The sequence below is a fragment of the Arabidopsis lyrata genome, assembly GCF_000004255.2.
Source record: "Arabidopsis lyrata subsp. lyrata unplaced genomic scaffold ARALYscaffold_6, whole genome shotgun sequence".
Classification (NCBI taxonomy): Eukaryota; Viridiplantae; Streptophyta; class Magnoliopsida; order Brassicales; family Brassicaceae; genus Arabidopsis; species Arabidopsis lyrata.
This window is the reverse complement of record NW_003302550.1, coordinates 2,754,089-2,769,868: the sequence shown is the minus strand read 5'-3', so window position 1 is coordinate 2,769,868 and position 15,780 is coordinate 2,754,089. Positions and strand designations below refer to the sequence as shown.

Below are 15,780 nucleotides of genomic sequence, written 5' to 3'. Positions count from 1 at the left end.
TTAAAATTAACTTACGGTTACGTTAAATTGGCAACGTCCGTTTTTATATATCCACATTAGTTTTTATGTAAGTAGAAGACAACTTTAGGTGAATACATAGCTTCTTTCCGAAAACTACCAAAACCAATGAACACGAGAGAAGTCATAACTCATATCTCCATGCGCGTTGAAGGTGTGTGTCACTCACAGACATCATTGAAAATGTTGTACTGCCACACTCTCCACAAGAAGACAACCTTAACCGCTTCAAATTTGTGTTTTGGGTCGAGCAATTCAACTCTTCTTCTTTTCGTAATATATATCTTACTAATTTTCTTACACCTCAATTTAATTAATTTACGTCAAGAGTTAAATTTTATATATCAAATCTATTTAGTTACGAAATTAATTAAATCCATTGAAACAAGTATGTTACGGTGGAAGGTTTAATCTAGATGAGTAGAGAGATTCTTTTGGATAACTTTTCGTTTAAAATATATATATATATATATATATATATATATATATATATATATATATACTGTTTTAATCTTTAAGTTTTTGTTGTTATCTTTCATTAAACATGCATAACAAAACAAAATACTAATAAGCAACTTTTTTCATTTGCTCAGCTTTAAAATATTAAAATGATGTAACGTTTGATTCTTTACCACCAACTGTTTGTTGTTTTTATACCATTCGGCTATCGTTGTCGGCAGTGGCGGAGCCAGGAGATTTTTGTTTATAGGGGTCATATATATTATTATTATTATTTAATTACATATTAATATTAAATAATATATTTATCTTGATTTATGATATTTTATAGAAATATATGTCAAAACAATTTTGAGAAAAAGAACAAAAAAAAAACAAGATATCCGATGATACAAAGAGAAATAATCAATATGTAAAAAAACTATTAGAGAATTGTAATCATTTTTTAGAAAAAAACAAAACAAACATAGAAAGAAAATTAATGTTGAATGAAAAAATAAATATGAATGGGGTCAAAGACATAAAATTATGGCATGACATAGGGGTCAACTAGGAAATTTTGTACCAAAATATCTAAAATCATAGATAATTTACCTTATAATTTTAAAACTTTGAAATGTTATGGGGTCAACTGACCCCCTCTCTCTTAATTGGCTCCGCCCCTGGTTGTCGGTGTCGGAGCGTTATAAAGCTATGATGGGCCTCACCAAGCCCAACAGCTTTCCTTATCAATAAATGAGTTTCATTTTACTGATGACCCGTCCGTTTTACTGAAATGATAAAAACTTTTCACTAAAACGATGGAACTTTCATTTTCTTATGAACTTTTGAAACGGACGGATTTAGAGGAATTTAAGATATGGCTCAGGCAGGGTCACTGTATTATGTCTTGTTTGAAAAATCGTTAGACGCTAGTCGGGCGTTCGGTATGTACCTAGCGATTAATCAGAAAATCGGATTAAAATCGGAGATTAACCGGGAACTAGTTTTAGGGTTATTTTAATATTTTAAAAATATATTAATCTAATATTGTTTTCAAAATTACAGTAAACACATAATAATATATTTTAGAGCAAATTTTTATGATTTTTATTCAAATTTGAACATAAATTATTGTAAAATATCACAAACTTCCAATTCAAATGTTTGAATTAAAAAAAAGTTGTTTTATACTTGCAATCAAAAAATAATCGGGATATGTAAGAATAGGCAGAAAATAATCGGATTAGGTGGGAATTAATCGAATAAAGCGGAGAGTAATCGGGTGACTAATTTTTTTAAGGGATTAGTCATTAATCTGAGAGGGTGAACCTAGCGATTAAGCGGAGAGTAATCGGGATAGGCGGGAATTTTTGGAACAGAGATATTATGTATAATTAACAGAATAGTTATCAGTATATAAAATGGATGATCATTTTGTGATTCGTACATACGATTTTTTTTTTGTGGACGACGAAATTTTTTTTCTATCCCATGCTTTAACTTCACTGAATCACATGTTTAGTTTCATCATGAACTTTTTCAGTCTTTTTTTTCTTCTCATTTGCTAATAGTAATTGGCTGGGTTTTGTAGCCTAATAGTTTGTTTTAGTAATATCATTATATGCCATAACATGGATTCAAACCTGCATGTGAGCATTTGTGAGTTAATTAATCATTTACTAAACATAATTTTATCATAGAAATACTATTAAAATTAAATATTAAGTTTTTTAAATATGATTGCATTTGTTTTAAATATGTATACATAACTACAGATGTAGATTTTAAGTAATATTGGTTTATTCGGTTTGGGTTGGTTTAGAATTTAAATATACTGTTTTGGTCGTTCAATATTTCGGTTTTGCGATTAATGGCAATCAATTTGTAATTTTTAAATAAAAGGATAAATAAACATTCATTGTATTACTTTTTTTTTTTGAACTAAAACATTCATTGTATTACTTAACAATCATTTTTCACCACTTAAATTTTCAATTGACTTCATTTATTTGCAAAGAAATAAATTTATAACTAAAATTATACTTGAATTAATCCCTATTTTCAAAAGAAAGATTAACTTTCTAATGGTTTCTTATCTTTATAAACGGCTTAAATACTCGAATAACAATTAAAATTTTATATCAAGATAATATCTAATTTCTCCTAATATATATGTACTATTAAGAAAAACAAGAATTTAAGATGATTTTTTCAGCTGTTTTGTCTTATCTACGAATTGCAGCCCATTCAAAAGTTAATATAGTCGATAATACAGCCAATTCAGCCACTAAATAAATAAAAAAAAAAAAAAAAAAAATACAGCCAAAATTCATCTAAAAATTATATGTTACCATTTACAGCCAAAAAAAAAACACCAACCTCCCAAATGCCGCTTACGTACTATTCCCTGCACCTAAAGTTTCCCTCTCACACCTATAAATACCTCTCTTTTCCTCGATCCCACTTACGGACCACTAAAATATAAGCCCCTCAACGTTATTTTTATATATATTGAAAACCTTTTAAGCCTTAGAGCACCATTAACGTTAGTTTCTTAGTATAACTCTTAGCAATAAAAATAAAGAAAAATAATAAAAGGTTAAAAAAAGAAAGAGAGAATGTCTAAAAGTTCTTAGATTAAAGACATTCTTACAAACTAAAAACACGTATAGCTCTGTCATTGATCTATCTCTATTAAAATATTAGAATATATTGCAAAATTAAAATATTATTACTTTTTATCTTTTAAGAAATCTCATAGCATACCAACGTTAGAGCATGATTATCAAGGGTCTCTTATTGTTGGTTCTTAAGAGTATTTAAGTATTAATTTTGTAAAAAAGATAGTTAAGAGTTTTCATTTTTGGGTTAAGATTTATGTATCTTTAATGGTAGGCTCTTAACATGTGGTTCTTAGAAAAAAAATATTAATTTTAAAAAGAAATTAATTTAACAATTTTAATTTTAGAAAACTTAATAACTGTTGCAAACGAAAACTTAATTTTTGAAGTTTAAATGTTTTGGTTCTTAAAAATTGTAAGTGTTTTGGTTAAATTTGAAGTGTTTTGGTTAAATTTTTTGGTTCTTAAAAGTGTTAGTAAAAATTTGGTTACAACACATATATAGCAATGAAAGAGTGGTTTGATGAGATGGAGAGAAGTGTTTGTGTTTTTTGTAAAACAAAAGTGTTGTATATATGGAAAAAAATAAAGAGTTAGGTACAAGAACACAAACTAGGAAAAGAACACAAATACATGATATAAAAATAATGTTTTGTGGTGTGCAATCATTCACAGAGACATGTTGCTAATTAGAGAACAAAGATGATCCACATGTAAGATGACTCAACCAAACTTGAAAAGCAAAGATGAAACTAATGAAACTGGTCCAACCAAACTTGTCCAAACCAAACCGTAAACAAAGATGAAACTGGAAACAACTGGAAGACTAAACAAAAGCAAAAGAAAAAAATGCAGCGTAAGAGATCATGTATCGATAAGATTGATGCCTAAAACACAATGTGGTTTTGACTTTTGTAGTCTAGCAATGAAGGAAGGGAAAATTGAACTAGTAATGAAGATAACTTAGAACTTTAATCAATGCTTCTTAAAACAATTGCTAACATAGTTAAGTTGCAGATATGAGGACAAAAGTAGATAAAGAAAAAGATATAACTACGTTGTGAGGACCAATGGTGGTGCCAGTCCAAGAACGCATATAGATATCATCTCCATTATCCATTCCATAGCTCACAGTTCTATCCCCAATACCTTTCTCCCCACGTTCAAGCTCCTCCAACAACCGGAAATTCTCCGAAACTATATTGTAATAACAATCATAACAATAGAATTCATATCACGAACTTTCAGTAAATGAAAACACAAAACCAGATATGATCCTCAATAATCAAAAAGGTAAAAAAAAAAAAACAGAACGCAAGCAATTGATTAGATTAGCCAAATCATAGAGACAATTTCGATAACAAGCTAAAACCTGGCAATTATCAAATTGTCAAAACGAATCAAGTTATTAACAAAAATTCTCAAATTACCAACAAACAATATGATAATCGAGTGAGATAATCACGAAAGATCAAATTATTCCAAAAAAATCAAACCCAAGAACCAAATCCTAGCATCGAAAACCATAAATCTCCAAAGAGATTCATACTAATCGCAATCACAATCACAATCAATCAAAAATACTTTTAGGGCTTTGGAGATCCATTACAATAAACAAACATGGTTTATCCCCAATTTTCCACCTCAAGGAATAGAAGTTAAATCAAGTGATTGACAAATATAACAATTAACTGAATAAAACGATGAACTGAGAAATAATAAAACGTACCATTTTTTTCAATCGAGATTGATAAAATCGATCTTCCTAGTCTCCTCCTCCTTGTCTGTGATGTTCGTCGTGGAGAGAGAGAGAAACGCGTAAACGACAGAATGAAATCGGGGCAATTTTTTCTTTCTCTTGTCTCTGAGTGACACCTGTCCGCCGCTTAGATAAATAAATGTTGCTTAACTAAGCAACGTTCTTAAGATTAAAACCATTTTTCATTTAATTTTAATTCTTTATTTCCTAAGATTTATGCTAAGGCACCACCGTTAAAGATGGTCTTATTGATGCTCTTAAAAGGATCTACGATATCTATACATAGATTTTAAAAAATGGCAATGGAATGCATAGCAACGGTCCCTCAAAGATTTAGTGAAAACAAGACCAAAGAGGATTCTTCGATCTTCGATGCAAAGCTCCTAAATCAGCACTCAAACCACATACCTCAACAATTCGTATGGCCTGACCACGAGAAACCTTCTACGGATGTTCAACCTCTCCAAGTTCCTCTCATAGACCTATCCGGTTTCCTCTCCGGCGACTCGTTCTTGGTCTCGGAGGCTACTAGACTCGTCTCGGAGGCTGCAACGAAACATGGCTTCTTCCTAGTCACTAACCATGGTGTCGATGAGAGCCTCTTGTCCCGTGCCTATCTGCATATGGACTCTTTCTTTAAGGCCCCGGCTTGTGAGAAACAGAAGGCTCAGAGGAATTGGGGTGAGAGCTCCGGTTACGCTAGTAGCTTCGTCGGGAGATTCTCCTCGAAGCTCCCGTGGAAGGAAACGCTGTCGTTTAAGTTCTCTCCCGAGGAGAAGATACATACCGAAACCGTAAAAGAGTATGTTTCTAAGAAAATGGGAGATGGATACGAAGATTTCGGGTAATACTCAAATTAGCAAATGTTGAAATTTTCTTATAAATGTCCAAGAAGACTGATATAATTGGTGTGATTTTATGCATGCATGCAGGAAGGTTTATCAAGAATACGCGGAGGCCATGAACACTCTCTCACTAAAGATCATGGAGCTCCTTGGAATGAGTCTTGGGCTCGAGAGGAGATATTTTAGAGAGTTTTTCGAAGAGAACGAGTCAATATTTCGGTTGAATTACTACCCGCAGTGCAAGCAACCGGAGCTTGCACTAGGGACAGGACCCCACTGCGACCCAACATCTCTAACCATACTTCATCAAGACCAAGTTAGTGGTCTTCAAGTTTTCGTGGACAACAAATGGCAATCAATTCCTCCTAACCCTCACTCTTTCGTGGTGAATATAGGCGACACCTTCATGGTACTTATATAGTCTCCTTATTATGATCAATACATGCATTGGTAGATCAAATTAATGACAAGAAACTTCTAACATTTTTTCTTTGTTTTTGCTTTATAATCATATTTAGGCTCTAACGAATGGAAGATACAAGAGTTGTTTGCATCGGGCGGTAGTGAACAGCGAGAGAGAAAGGAAGACATTTGCATTCTTCCTATGTCCGAAAGGAGAAAAAGTGGTGAAGCCACCCGAAGAACTAGTAGGAGGAGTGATGTCTGGTCAAAGAGAGTATCCTGATTTTACATGGTCTATGTTTCTTGAGTTCACACAGAAGCATTATAGGGCAGACATGAACACTCTTGAAGAGTTCTCAATTTGGCTTAAGAACAGAAGAAGTTTCTAAAATTGAGGAGACAGTGTTGTGGTCCAGTCCAGAAGGTGACTTTTTTTTTCTTTTTTGTTTCTTTTATTATCTTGCTTTAGGTTGTCTGGTGTAAAATAAAAGTAGCAAATAAATAAAATATATGTACTCCATTGGGTCGACTCATGATTTGGTTCGAAATGGTTTTTTATAGTCTCTAATGTTAAAGCCTTTTATCAAGAAAAAGAAAAAGAAAAAACAGTATACCAAAGTGTTGGCCAGGCAAGTCGTATATTTGTAACAGATGTTAAGAAAATAAAATTGAAGATATTCACAATGAAGGCTATAGCTATATTGTCATATTGATGTCGAAAAATATAAATTAAACAATATTAAATTATTAATATATTTTCGATATTTAATATATTTTTCGAAATTAAATATATAAACGAGAAACTTGACCGAACATAACAGACCGAAAAATCAATTTATGTGCATTTGATAGACGTAAATGGGTTTATCAAAAAAAAAAAAAACGTACACACACACAATACAGGATTGAAAAAATAAATCCAAATTGTCGAAATCAAAGTTGTCAACAAGACCAAGTGGATATCAGGTTCGACAAATAGACCACTAAACGTATAAAAATTGTCCTCAACTATTAAATAGGAGTAATATTAAGACATCTTTTAAATTATTTCACCTGGCAATACTCTCGTTCTCAAACTTGATATATTAGGTGTCCTCTTAAATTTTTTGAACGTTCAGACTCTTAAGAAAGTAATTTAATATTTAGAACATTACCACTAGCTTTTAACTTTTGAAAATATATTCCTCCTTCGTCGTATCAATTTTTTTGTCGGCCAAGATAAATAAATATATTACAGAAAAACAAATTTAGGAAACGTAGAAGAAAAAAAGGAGACACAATTCATTACTCTGAGAAGCTGCGATCGATGTTTGTATTAAGGCTAAAGACGAAAAAACAACACAACCAAAAGCTGGCCCCGCCTTATAGATTCATAATTTCATACGAATAGTTTTTTAGATTCCATTACTATGAAAACCCAACTTCGATTTGACCGCATAGATAAAAATGCAAAATCAATCCCATTAATGTATCTCTAAGTTTATGTGGAGATTTGGATGGCTGCACTTGTGCCATGTAAGAAGACAATGTACTTTCTTTTGGCGTCTTCTTTCATTTTCTTCGAAATAGAATTTACGATGATAAGAAAAAAGATGACATGATTATAGATTTTCTTATTTTATAATTTTATATGGCGTGGTAAAAATTCTTTTATTTTATTTTTTTTCTTTTTGCTAAGGACTACAATAATGAACTAATAGTGAGTCATATATATAAAAATGGATACATAATTGATTATTTTAAATTAGACTTTTATAAAATTTAATATAGTATTAGAGTTCACATTGTTGTTTCAAACATGAAAAATGTATTATCGATTTTAGAATGAAATTCATTCAAAAAATTTAGCTAGAAAAGCTATTGTCTCATGATAACGATATGGTCGAATAGAATGTTCATTAATCTTTTTGAGTATGTCATGCTTCTACTTGTTTGTTATAGAGTTTTCTCCCTTCTTATTTTTCTGTTTCTACCATTCTTTTATTTGGTGTAGACAATCGAGTGAATAAAAATTTTGTTAACTAAAACTTCGATTATAGTAAAATTCGTACTGACGAAAGTGGACGTAACTCCACCTTAAATGTGTTAGAAATAATAATTCTAAATCTGAATTAGAAAGAAAATACTAGATGTTATTATTTTTAACATATAGTATTTTCTTTCTAATTCAGATTTAGAATTATTCTAATTTTTAAAGTATAAAATGTGTTATGATATATATAACAAATTTCAACTGATATTTAAAAATTATTAGATGAATAACACAAAATTTTAACAAAAACCTCAAAATCAATTATCAAATATCCCATAATGTTCTTTCTGTATATAAAATCTACTAACTAACAAATCTCCTAAAACCATTTAATATGTAGAAAGATAGTACTAATCCCTGTTCTAAAAATCGGCCGCCTAGCCGCCTAGGCGGCCGCCTAGGCGCTGATCGGAGGAGCACCGCGGCGATTTTGTCCAAATCGGTGAGAAAAATCGGAGATCCGATTTTTTGTCCGCCTAGACGGCGCCTAGCCCAATTTTTTTTTTTTTTTTACTTTTTTTTTCATCTAAAATTCAAAACGTCCTACTTATGTTCGTAATTTGTATAAAAATCATAAATTTGAAATTAAAATCTTGTTTTCATGTTTTTAATACAATTTTAAAAACAATATTATATAAATTTCTTAATTATAATTGATTAATATGTTTTTAAAATATTAAATAGCCCTAAAACTAATCCCCGATTAATCCCCGTGTAATCCCCGATTTTCTTGCTAGGCGCTAGGCGCACCCTCACCGCCCGACTAGCGCCTAGCGATTTTTTGAACACGGGTACTAATTGAGGAAAGGACAAAGCACATAAACGTCAAATTTGTTTGATTGCATGTAATAATAAATAGAAAAACGAAAAATATAACTATATATAGAAAAGGCCCAATGGGCCATCCCCAACCTCTCGTATAATAAAACAGGCACTCTTCACGTGATTCACGTGCTGTTTTTTTTGTCACTTTTCTGCCGTCCCATTTAACACACTTCACGACAGTAATCTTTATCCTGTCCAAGCTCTACGACACCGTCTTAGGTCTTTCTTATTTAGAGTTTTCCCCTTTCTCTGTGTTTTCTTCTTTTGGATTGGATTATATAATTTTATTTTGCTTAGAAAAGTATTGGATTGTAATATATAATACAAAAAACAAATACATTTCGTAAGCTTGCAAATAAAAGAAATGGTCCCACAAGTGAAGTAACATGCACCAATGGATAGCTTGTTGCTCTCTCACTATCACAATGTTTGGATCTTCAATATCTCATACTTAGGTATCGTTTCAATCAGCTCCCTCGGTCCCATTAAGATAGAACACTAGGGTAAGAGAAATATTTGGGCCTCAATACATTTTTTACAGATTTTTTTTCTTTTTCAAATGGTTGATTTTAGGATTTCATGTAAATTTTTGGATGAGTATTTTTTACTAGTTTGTATAAATAAAAATGGATATACTTTAGGCTATTGAATTCTTGTAATTTCTCAAAAATATAGTTACAATCATATGCTAATCATACTTTTTATACATTACAATCAAGATACGTATTAGTAGTATTGTTTTTTTACTGTTTTGTTATACCATATATATGCGTTTTACACCATTCCAATTCAACTAGTTTTAACTAATATGAAAAAGTGAGAGAAGAAATATATATGATGATGAATAGCGATAAGAAATTTTGTTTTTTTTTGTAATTTTATTTAATTTTTTGGAGAAAATATAAATATCGCTTCTGATATTACATTTTAATGATACATGTCAGAATACATTTAGATCATATCGTTTGAGATATTTCCTATAAAAAATTGTTTTTGTACGCTTTCAAATAAGATGGTACGAAATAAAGCTAAATTCCAAAACACATTTTCCCAGATTTTGTATATGTACCAAGCATGCATTGTGAACATTGACGCAGAGACATTAGTTACTACCCCTGTTCTAAAAATCCCCGCTTAGACCCGATTACTCCCCACTTAATCGCTAGGCCCACCCTATCCGCCTCGATTAATGATTAATCCCTTAAAGAAATCAGTCACCCGATTACTCTCCGCCTAATCCGATTATTCCCAGCCTAATCCGATTATTCCCCGCCTAATCTTACATACCCCGATTATTTTTAGATTGCCAGTATAAAAAAACTTTTTATTTTTGTTATTCAATCATTTGAATTGGGAGTTTGTAATGTTTTAAAATAATTTATGTTCATATTTTAATAAAAATCATAAATATTTGTCTCAAAAATACATTTTTATGTGTTTACTGCAATTTTAAAAATAATATTGGATTAATATGTTTTAAAAATATTAAAATAACCCTAAAACTAATCCCTGATTAATCTCCGATTTTAATCCGATTTTCCGATTAATCGCTAGGCCCATGCCGAGCGCCCGACTAGCGCCTAGCGATTTTTCAAACAAGGGTTACTACTATAACGCAGAAAAAATGGTTTGAGGAAATATCATACTATATCAACATTTTTGATCCACTTAGAGATGAGATAAACACGACGCCGGTATGGGTCCGTTTATCGAATATTCCGGTGAATTTTTACCACAAAGCGATTTTGTTGGGAATTGCTAAAGGCTTGGGGAAGCCAGTGAAGGTGGATATAACGACCTTGAATTTCGAAAGGGCAAGGTTTGCTAGGGTTTGCATTGAGGTGAATCTTTCAAAACCACTTAAAGGGTCTATTCTGATCAATGGGGAGAGGTATTATGTCGCGTATGAGGGGCTCACAAACATCTGTTCGCTGTGTGGAATGTATGGCCATTCAGTCCATGGGTGCCCAAAGAATGTTCAGGAGAAGGCCGCAGAGGTTAATGAGTCGAACAGAATTGTTGGAGTTGGACCAGTTGGTGGAGGTAGTGGAGGTAATGTGGCAGAGGATGGATTTACTCAGGTACGATCCCGGGGCAGACGGTCGGAGGCGCAGAAAAATAAGATGGTTACTCCGACCAGTGAGATACGACCAGATATGGCAAGAAGTTCAAGGGGTTCGGGAAAAGGAAAGGGGATAGCGAATATTGCAATCGCGAACAGTTTTGGTAGTTTGAATGTTGATATGGAAACTGAGGTGATTACGGAGGGAGTTATGACACAGGGGCGAATAAGGGGAATATGGATCCTGAGATCCAGCATGTAAATGAGAAGAGTGGAACACAAGGAAAGAAGATTGTGTTCGGGACAGAATCGATCAAGGGGCAGACTGGGCCTAGTGGGCCGAATGGTGTTAGTAAAGAGAGGATGAGTGGTAACTCTAAAGGCCCAGCTAATTATCAATATCGACCCAAAATAAATAGAGTCCAGAAGCCCACTAAGGGTTTGGTGTTTGGTCCGTCGAGAGAAGAATCGGTTCTCTCTGCAAACGGCAAGAGATTGAGAGTTGAACGGAATAATCTGGGAAGACCGGGAGGACGATTTGCGGGGTCCGACTTGGTTTTGCGAGATGAGGAGAGGAGGGATCGTATTCCAGCAGAAGCGAAAGAGCACGCAGGATCTGTTTTGTCTATGGTTGCGACAGGGTCAGAGATTGTCATGTATGGGAACTCTTTGGCGGAGGAGACGCGAGTCCACTCTCCATAACAGTTTGCCCCGGTTTTTCCAAGCTTTATTTGCAGATTAATGATGAATTGTCTTTTGTGGAATTGCCGGGGGGCAAACAAACCTAACTTTAGACGATCGATGAGGTACCTGTTGAAGAAGTTTCCAACTGATATTCTAGCTATTTTCGAGACTCATGCGGGTGGAGATAGAGCTGGTCGTATCTGTCAAGGGCTGGGGTTCGCGAATTCATTCAGAGTTGATGCTATTGGCCAAAGCGGGGGTTTGTGGCTTCTTTGGAGATCAGAAATTGGGGAAGTAGAGGTGGTGGAGTCTTCAGACCAATTCATTCATGCGGTTGTGGTGAATGAGACGGAGACTGTGAATTTAATAGTTGTCTACGCTGCTCCGACGGTGAGTCGCCGCAGTGGACTTTGGGATCGGTTAAGGAATGTGGTCCGTGATGCTGTTGGACCGGTGTTGATTGGTGGAGATTTCAACACCATCATTCGCTTAGATGAACGGACTGGAGGAAATGGAAGACTGTCGGTTGATTCCATAGCTTTCGGAGATTGGATTAATGATTTGTCTTTGATTGATATGGGATTCAGGGGAAACCAGTACACTTGGAGACGAGGTCGTGGTGAGAATTCTTTTGTCGCGAAAAGATTGGATCGAGTGCTCTGTTGCCCTCATGCTAGGTTGAAATGGCAGGAAGCCACTGTAACTCATCTACCTTTTTTGGCATCGGATCACACACCTTTATATGTGCAGCTGGTTCCGAATAAAGATGTGAATGTGAGCCGGCGACCATTCAGATTTGAGGCTGCGTGGTTGAATCATGCTGGGTTTAAAGATATGTTGGCTGCTTCTTGGAATAGTAATGTTAATACAAGGGAAGCGCTGCGGAGATTACGGAATCAATTGAAGAAGTGGAACCGAGAGGTATTTGGTGATATCCAAGTGCGCAAGGAGAAGCTTTTAAAGGAGATAAAAGAGGTGCAAGCTCTAATTGATCAGCAGCAGACGGACCAATTACTGAGCAAGGAGGAAGGCCTGTTGAAGGATTTTGATGTGGTGTTAGAGCAGGAAGAGATATTGTGGTTCCAGAAATCTAGAGAGAAGTGGATGGAACATGGAGATCGAAACACCAAATATTTTCACACCTCCACGGTTATAAGAAGAAGACGGAACAGGATTGATATGCTCAAAAATGATGAGGGTGGCTGGATATCCAATGCTGCAGAGTTAGAGAAGTTAGCACTTGATTATTTTCGGAGACTATATTCACTTGAGGATGTTGATCAGATGGTGACGGGATTGTCTTTGGAGGGTTTTGTGCAGCTAACAAGAGATGACCAGAATGAGTTAAGTAGACCTTTCACGGCACAGGAGGTTGAGCAAGCAGTCCGTAGTATGGGGAAATATAAAGCTCCGGGACCAGATGGGTATCAACCGGTTTTTTACCAACAGTGCTGGGATGTAGTTGGGGATTCAGTGCTTCGGTTTGTGTTGGAGTTTTTCAGAACTGGTGTACTGCCTAAGGGTACCAATGAGGCGATGGTGGTATTGATACCTAAGGTAGGAAAGCCAGAGAAGATTACCCAATTTCGACCTATTAGTCTATGTAATGTGTTGTTTAAAACAATTACAAAGGCTATGGTGGGTAGGCTGAAAGGGGTAATGACAAAATTAATTGGTCCTGCGCAATCAAGCTTTATACCTGGTCGTTTAAGTACGGATAATATAGTAGTGGTACAGGAGGCGGTACACTCTATGAGACGTAAGAAAGGCCGAAAAGGATGGATGCTACTCAAGCTTGATTTGGAGAAAGCATACGATCGTATCAGATGGGATTTCCTAGAGGATACCCTCAAGGCTGCTGGGTTTTCTGAAGTTTGGAGAAGATGGATAATGCAGTGTGTTGCGGATCCGTCTATGAGTTTGTTATGGAATGGTGAAAAGACGGAGTCCTTTAAGCCTCTACGAGGACTTCGCCAGGGTGATCCGCTGTCCCCATACTTATTTGTTTTGTGTATGGAAAGGTTGTGTCACTTGATTGATTATGAGATTGCAACGAAAGCATGGAAGCCGATTAGTTTATCGCAGGGAGGTCCTAAGCTGTCGCATATTTGTTTTGCGGATGACTTGATATTATTTGCAGAAGCGTCGGTTGCTCAGGTTCGGGTAATAAGACGAGTGCTAGAAAAATTCTGTCTAGCATCAGGACAAAAGGTGAGTCTTGAGAAGTCCAAAATCTTTTTCTCGGACAATGTCTCCAGAGATTTGGGTAAGATGATCAGTGATGAGAGTGGTATTGCATCGACAAGAGACTTGGGTAAATATTTGGGAATGCCCGTTTTGCAGAAACGCATCAATAAAGATACATTTGGGGAGATTCTTGAAAGGATTTCGACGAGATTAGCGGGGTGGAAGGGGAGAATGTTGAGTTTGGCAGGACGAATTACCCTTACAAAGGCGGTGATCTCTTCAATTCCGGTACATTCGATGAGTACTATTAAGCTACCCGCTAGTACTTTATGTAAGTTAGATAAAGCAGCGAGAGACTTCATTTGGGGGAGCAATGGAGAGGGACGGAAGCTGCATTTGGTCTCCTGGAAAAATGTTTGTTTACCAAAAAAAGATGGAGGGCTGGGTATACGGACGGCTTGTGAGATGAATAAAGCTTTGCTGGCAAAATTGGGTTGGAGATTGCTACATGAGAAAACTAGCCTTTGGGTTCGGGTGGTGAGCTGTAAGTATAAGGTTGGAGACTTACAAGATGTTGCTTGGACTAAGGCTAAGAGTAATTGGTCATCTACGTGGAGGAGCGTGGGTATTGGGCTACGTGAGGTGATCTATAAAGGGTATGGTTGGGCTATTGGTGATGGTAAGAAAGTGAATTTCTGGTCTGATAGATGGCTGCTGGAGACGCCTATCATGGACACAGTCATAGAGCCACTACCCGCGGAGAATGTAATAGTTAAGGCCAGAGACCTATGGAGAAACGGATCGGGTTGGGACTGGGAGAAGATAATGCCTTATATATCCGAGAATAGGCGTTTGGAGCTTGCTGCAGTTGTTTTGGATACGGTAACAGGAGCTAAAGATAGATTCTCATGGGCAGCGACGACTAATGGGAAATTTACTGTTAAATCAGCTTATGAGCTGATAACAAGAGATGAATATCCAAGACAGCATATGGATAAGTTTTACGAGCGGTTGTGGAAGGTAATTGCACCAGAAAGAGTACGTGTGTTCTTATGGCTGGTTGGGAAGCAAGTGGTTATGACTAATGTGGAGAGATTCAGGAGACATTTGTGTGACACCGAGATTTGTCAGATTTGCAAGAATGGTGTGGAGTCCATTATTCATGTGCTCCGTGATTGTCCAGCGATGGCAGGAATTTGGATACGCATCGTCCCATTGAGGAGAAGACAGGATTTCTTTTCTATGTCTTTAATTGAATGGTTGTATGTGAATCTAGGTGGCGGAGGAGGAGAGGATGGAGAATCATGGCCAACGATGTTCGCAATGGCGGTTTGGTGGGGCTGGAAATGGAGATGTGGGAACATTTTCGGTGACAATCGGGTTTGGAAGGACAGGGTACGGTTCATCAAGGAATTGGCGAAAGAGGTAATGGCGGCCAAAGTCTTGAATGGTAACGGTGTAACCAAGGCTGTTCGGGTTGAGAAGATGATCAAATGGGTGACTCCGCCAACGGGCTGGTTCAAATTAAACACTGATGGCGCGTCACATGGCAATCCGGGACTAGCTACAGCTGGGGGAGTATTACGGAATGAAGCGGGAGAGTGGTGCGGAGGCTTCGCGCTGAATATTGGCAGGTGTTCGGCGCCTTTGGCGGAGTTATGGGGAGTATACTATGGACTCTACATAGCTTGGGAGCAGCGCATTACAAGACTGGAATTGGAGGTGGATTCTGAGATGGTGGTGGAGTTTCTTACGACAGGGATTGGGGATTCTCATCCCTTGTCCTTCCTAGTACGTCTGTGCTATGGCTTTTTATCGAAGGACTGGCTAGTCCGAATTTCACATGTGTATAGAGAAGCTAACCGTCTCGCGGATGGGTTAGCAAACTATGCATTTTCGTTGCC

General features: G+C 35.9%; 1 protein-coding gene and 1 long non-coding RNA gene across 2 annotated transcripts; one reads left to right on the top strand and one right to left on the bottom strand.

Annotated features, from left to right (window-relative positions):
* Positions 1-4,027: 4,027 nt before the first annotated feature.
* Positions 4,028-4,909, bottom strand: LOC110227889. The gene is made up of 2 exons (XR_002331552.1): positions 4,810-4,909; positions 4,028-4,277 (listed from the first exon to the last, which is right to left on the bottom strand). It is a non-coding gene; the product is annotated as an uncharacterized LOC110227889 (long non-coding RNA).
* An 82-nt stretch (positions 4,910-4,991) lies between these two features.
* LOC9307327 (gibberellin 20 oxidase 3) lies at positions 4,992-6,617 on the top strand. The gene is made up of 3 exons (XM_021023841.1): positions 4,992-5,683; positions 5,772-6,093; positions 6,203-6,617. The coding sequence occupies exons 1-3, from the start codon at positions 5,136-5,138 to the stop codon at positions 6,473-6,475; spliced, it is 1,143 nt and encodes a 380-aa protein (XP_020879500.1). The 5' UTR covers positions 4,992-5,135; the 3' UTR covers positions 6,476-6,617.
* Positions 6,618-15,780: the final 9,163 nt, after the last annotated feature.

Bases quoted from the DNA above. Each gene is read 5' to 3' on its own strand.
- LOC9307327 (XM_021023841.1), top strand. From the start codon at position 5,136: ATGGCAATGGAATGCATAGCAACGGTCCCTCAAAGATTTAGTGAAAAC. The intron at 5,684-5,771 runs GTAATACTCAAA...GCATGCATGCAG, and splicing joins GATGGATACGAAGATTTCGG to GAAGGTTTATCAAGAATACG. The intron at 6,094-6,202 runs GTACTTATATAG...AATCATATTTAG, and splicing joins ATATAGGCGACACCTTCATG to GCTCTAACGAATGGAAGATA.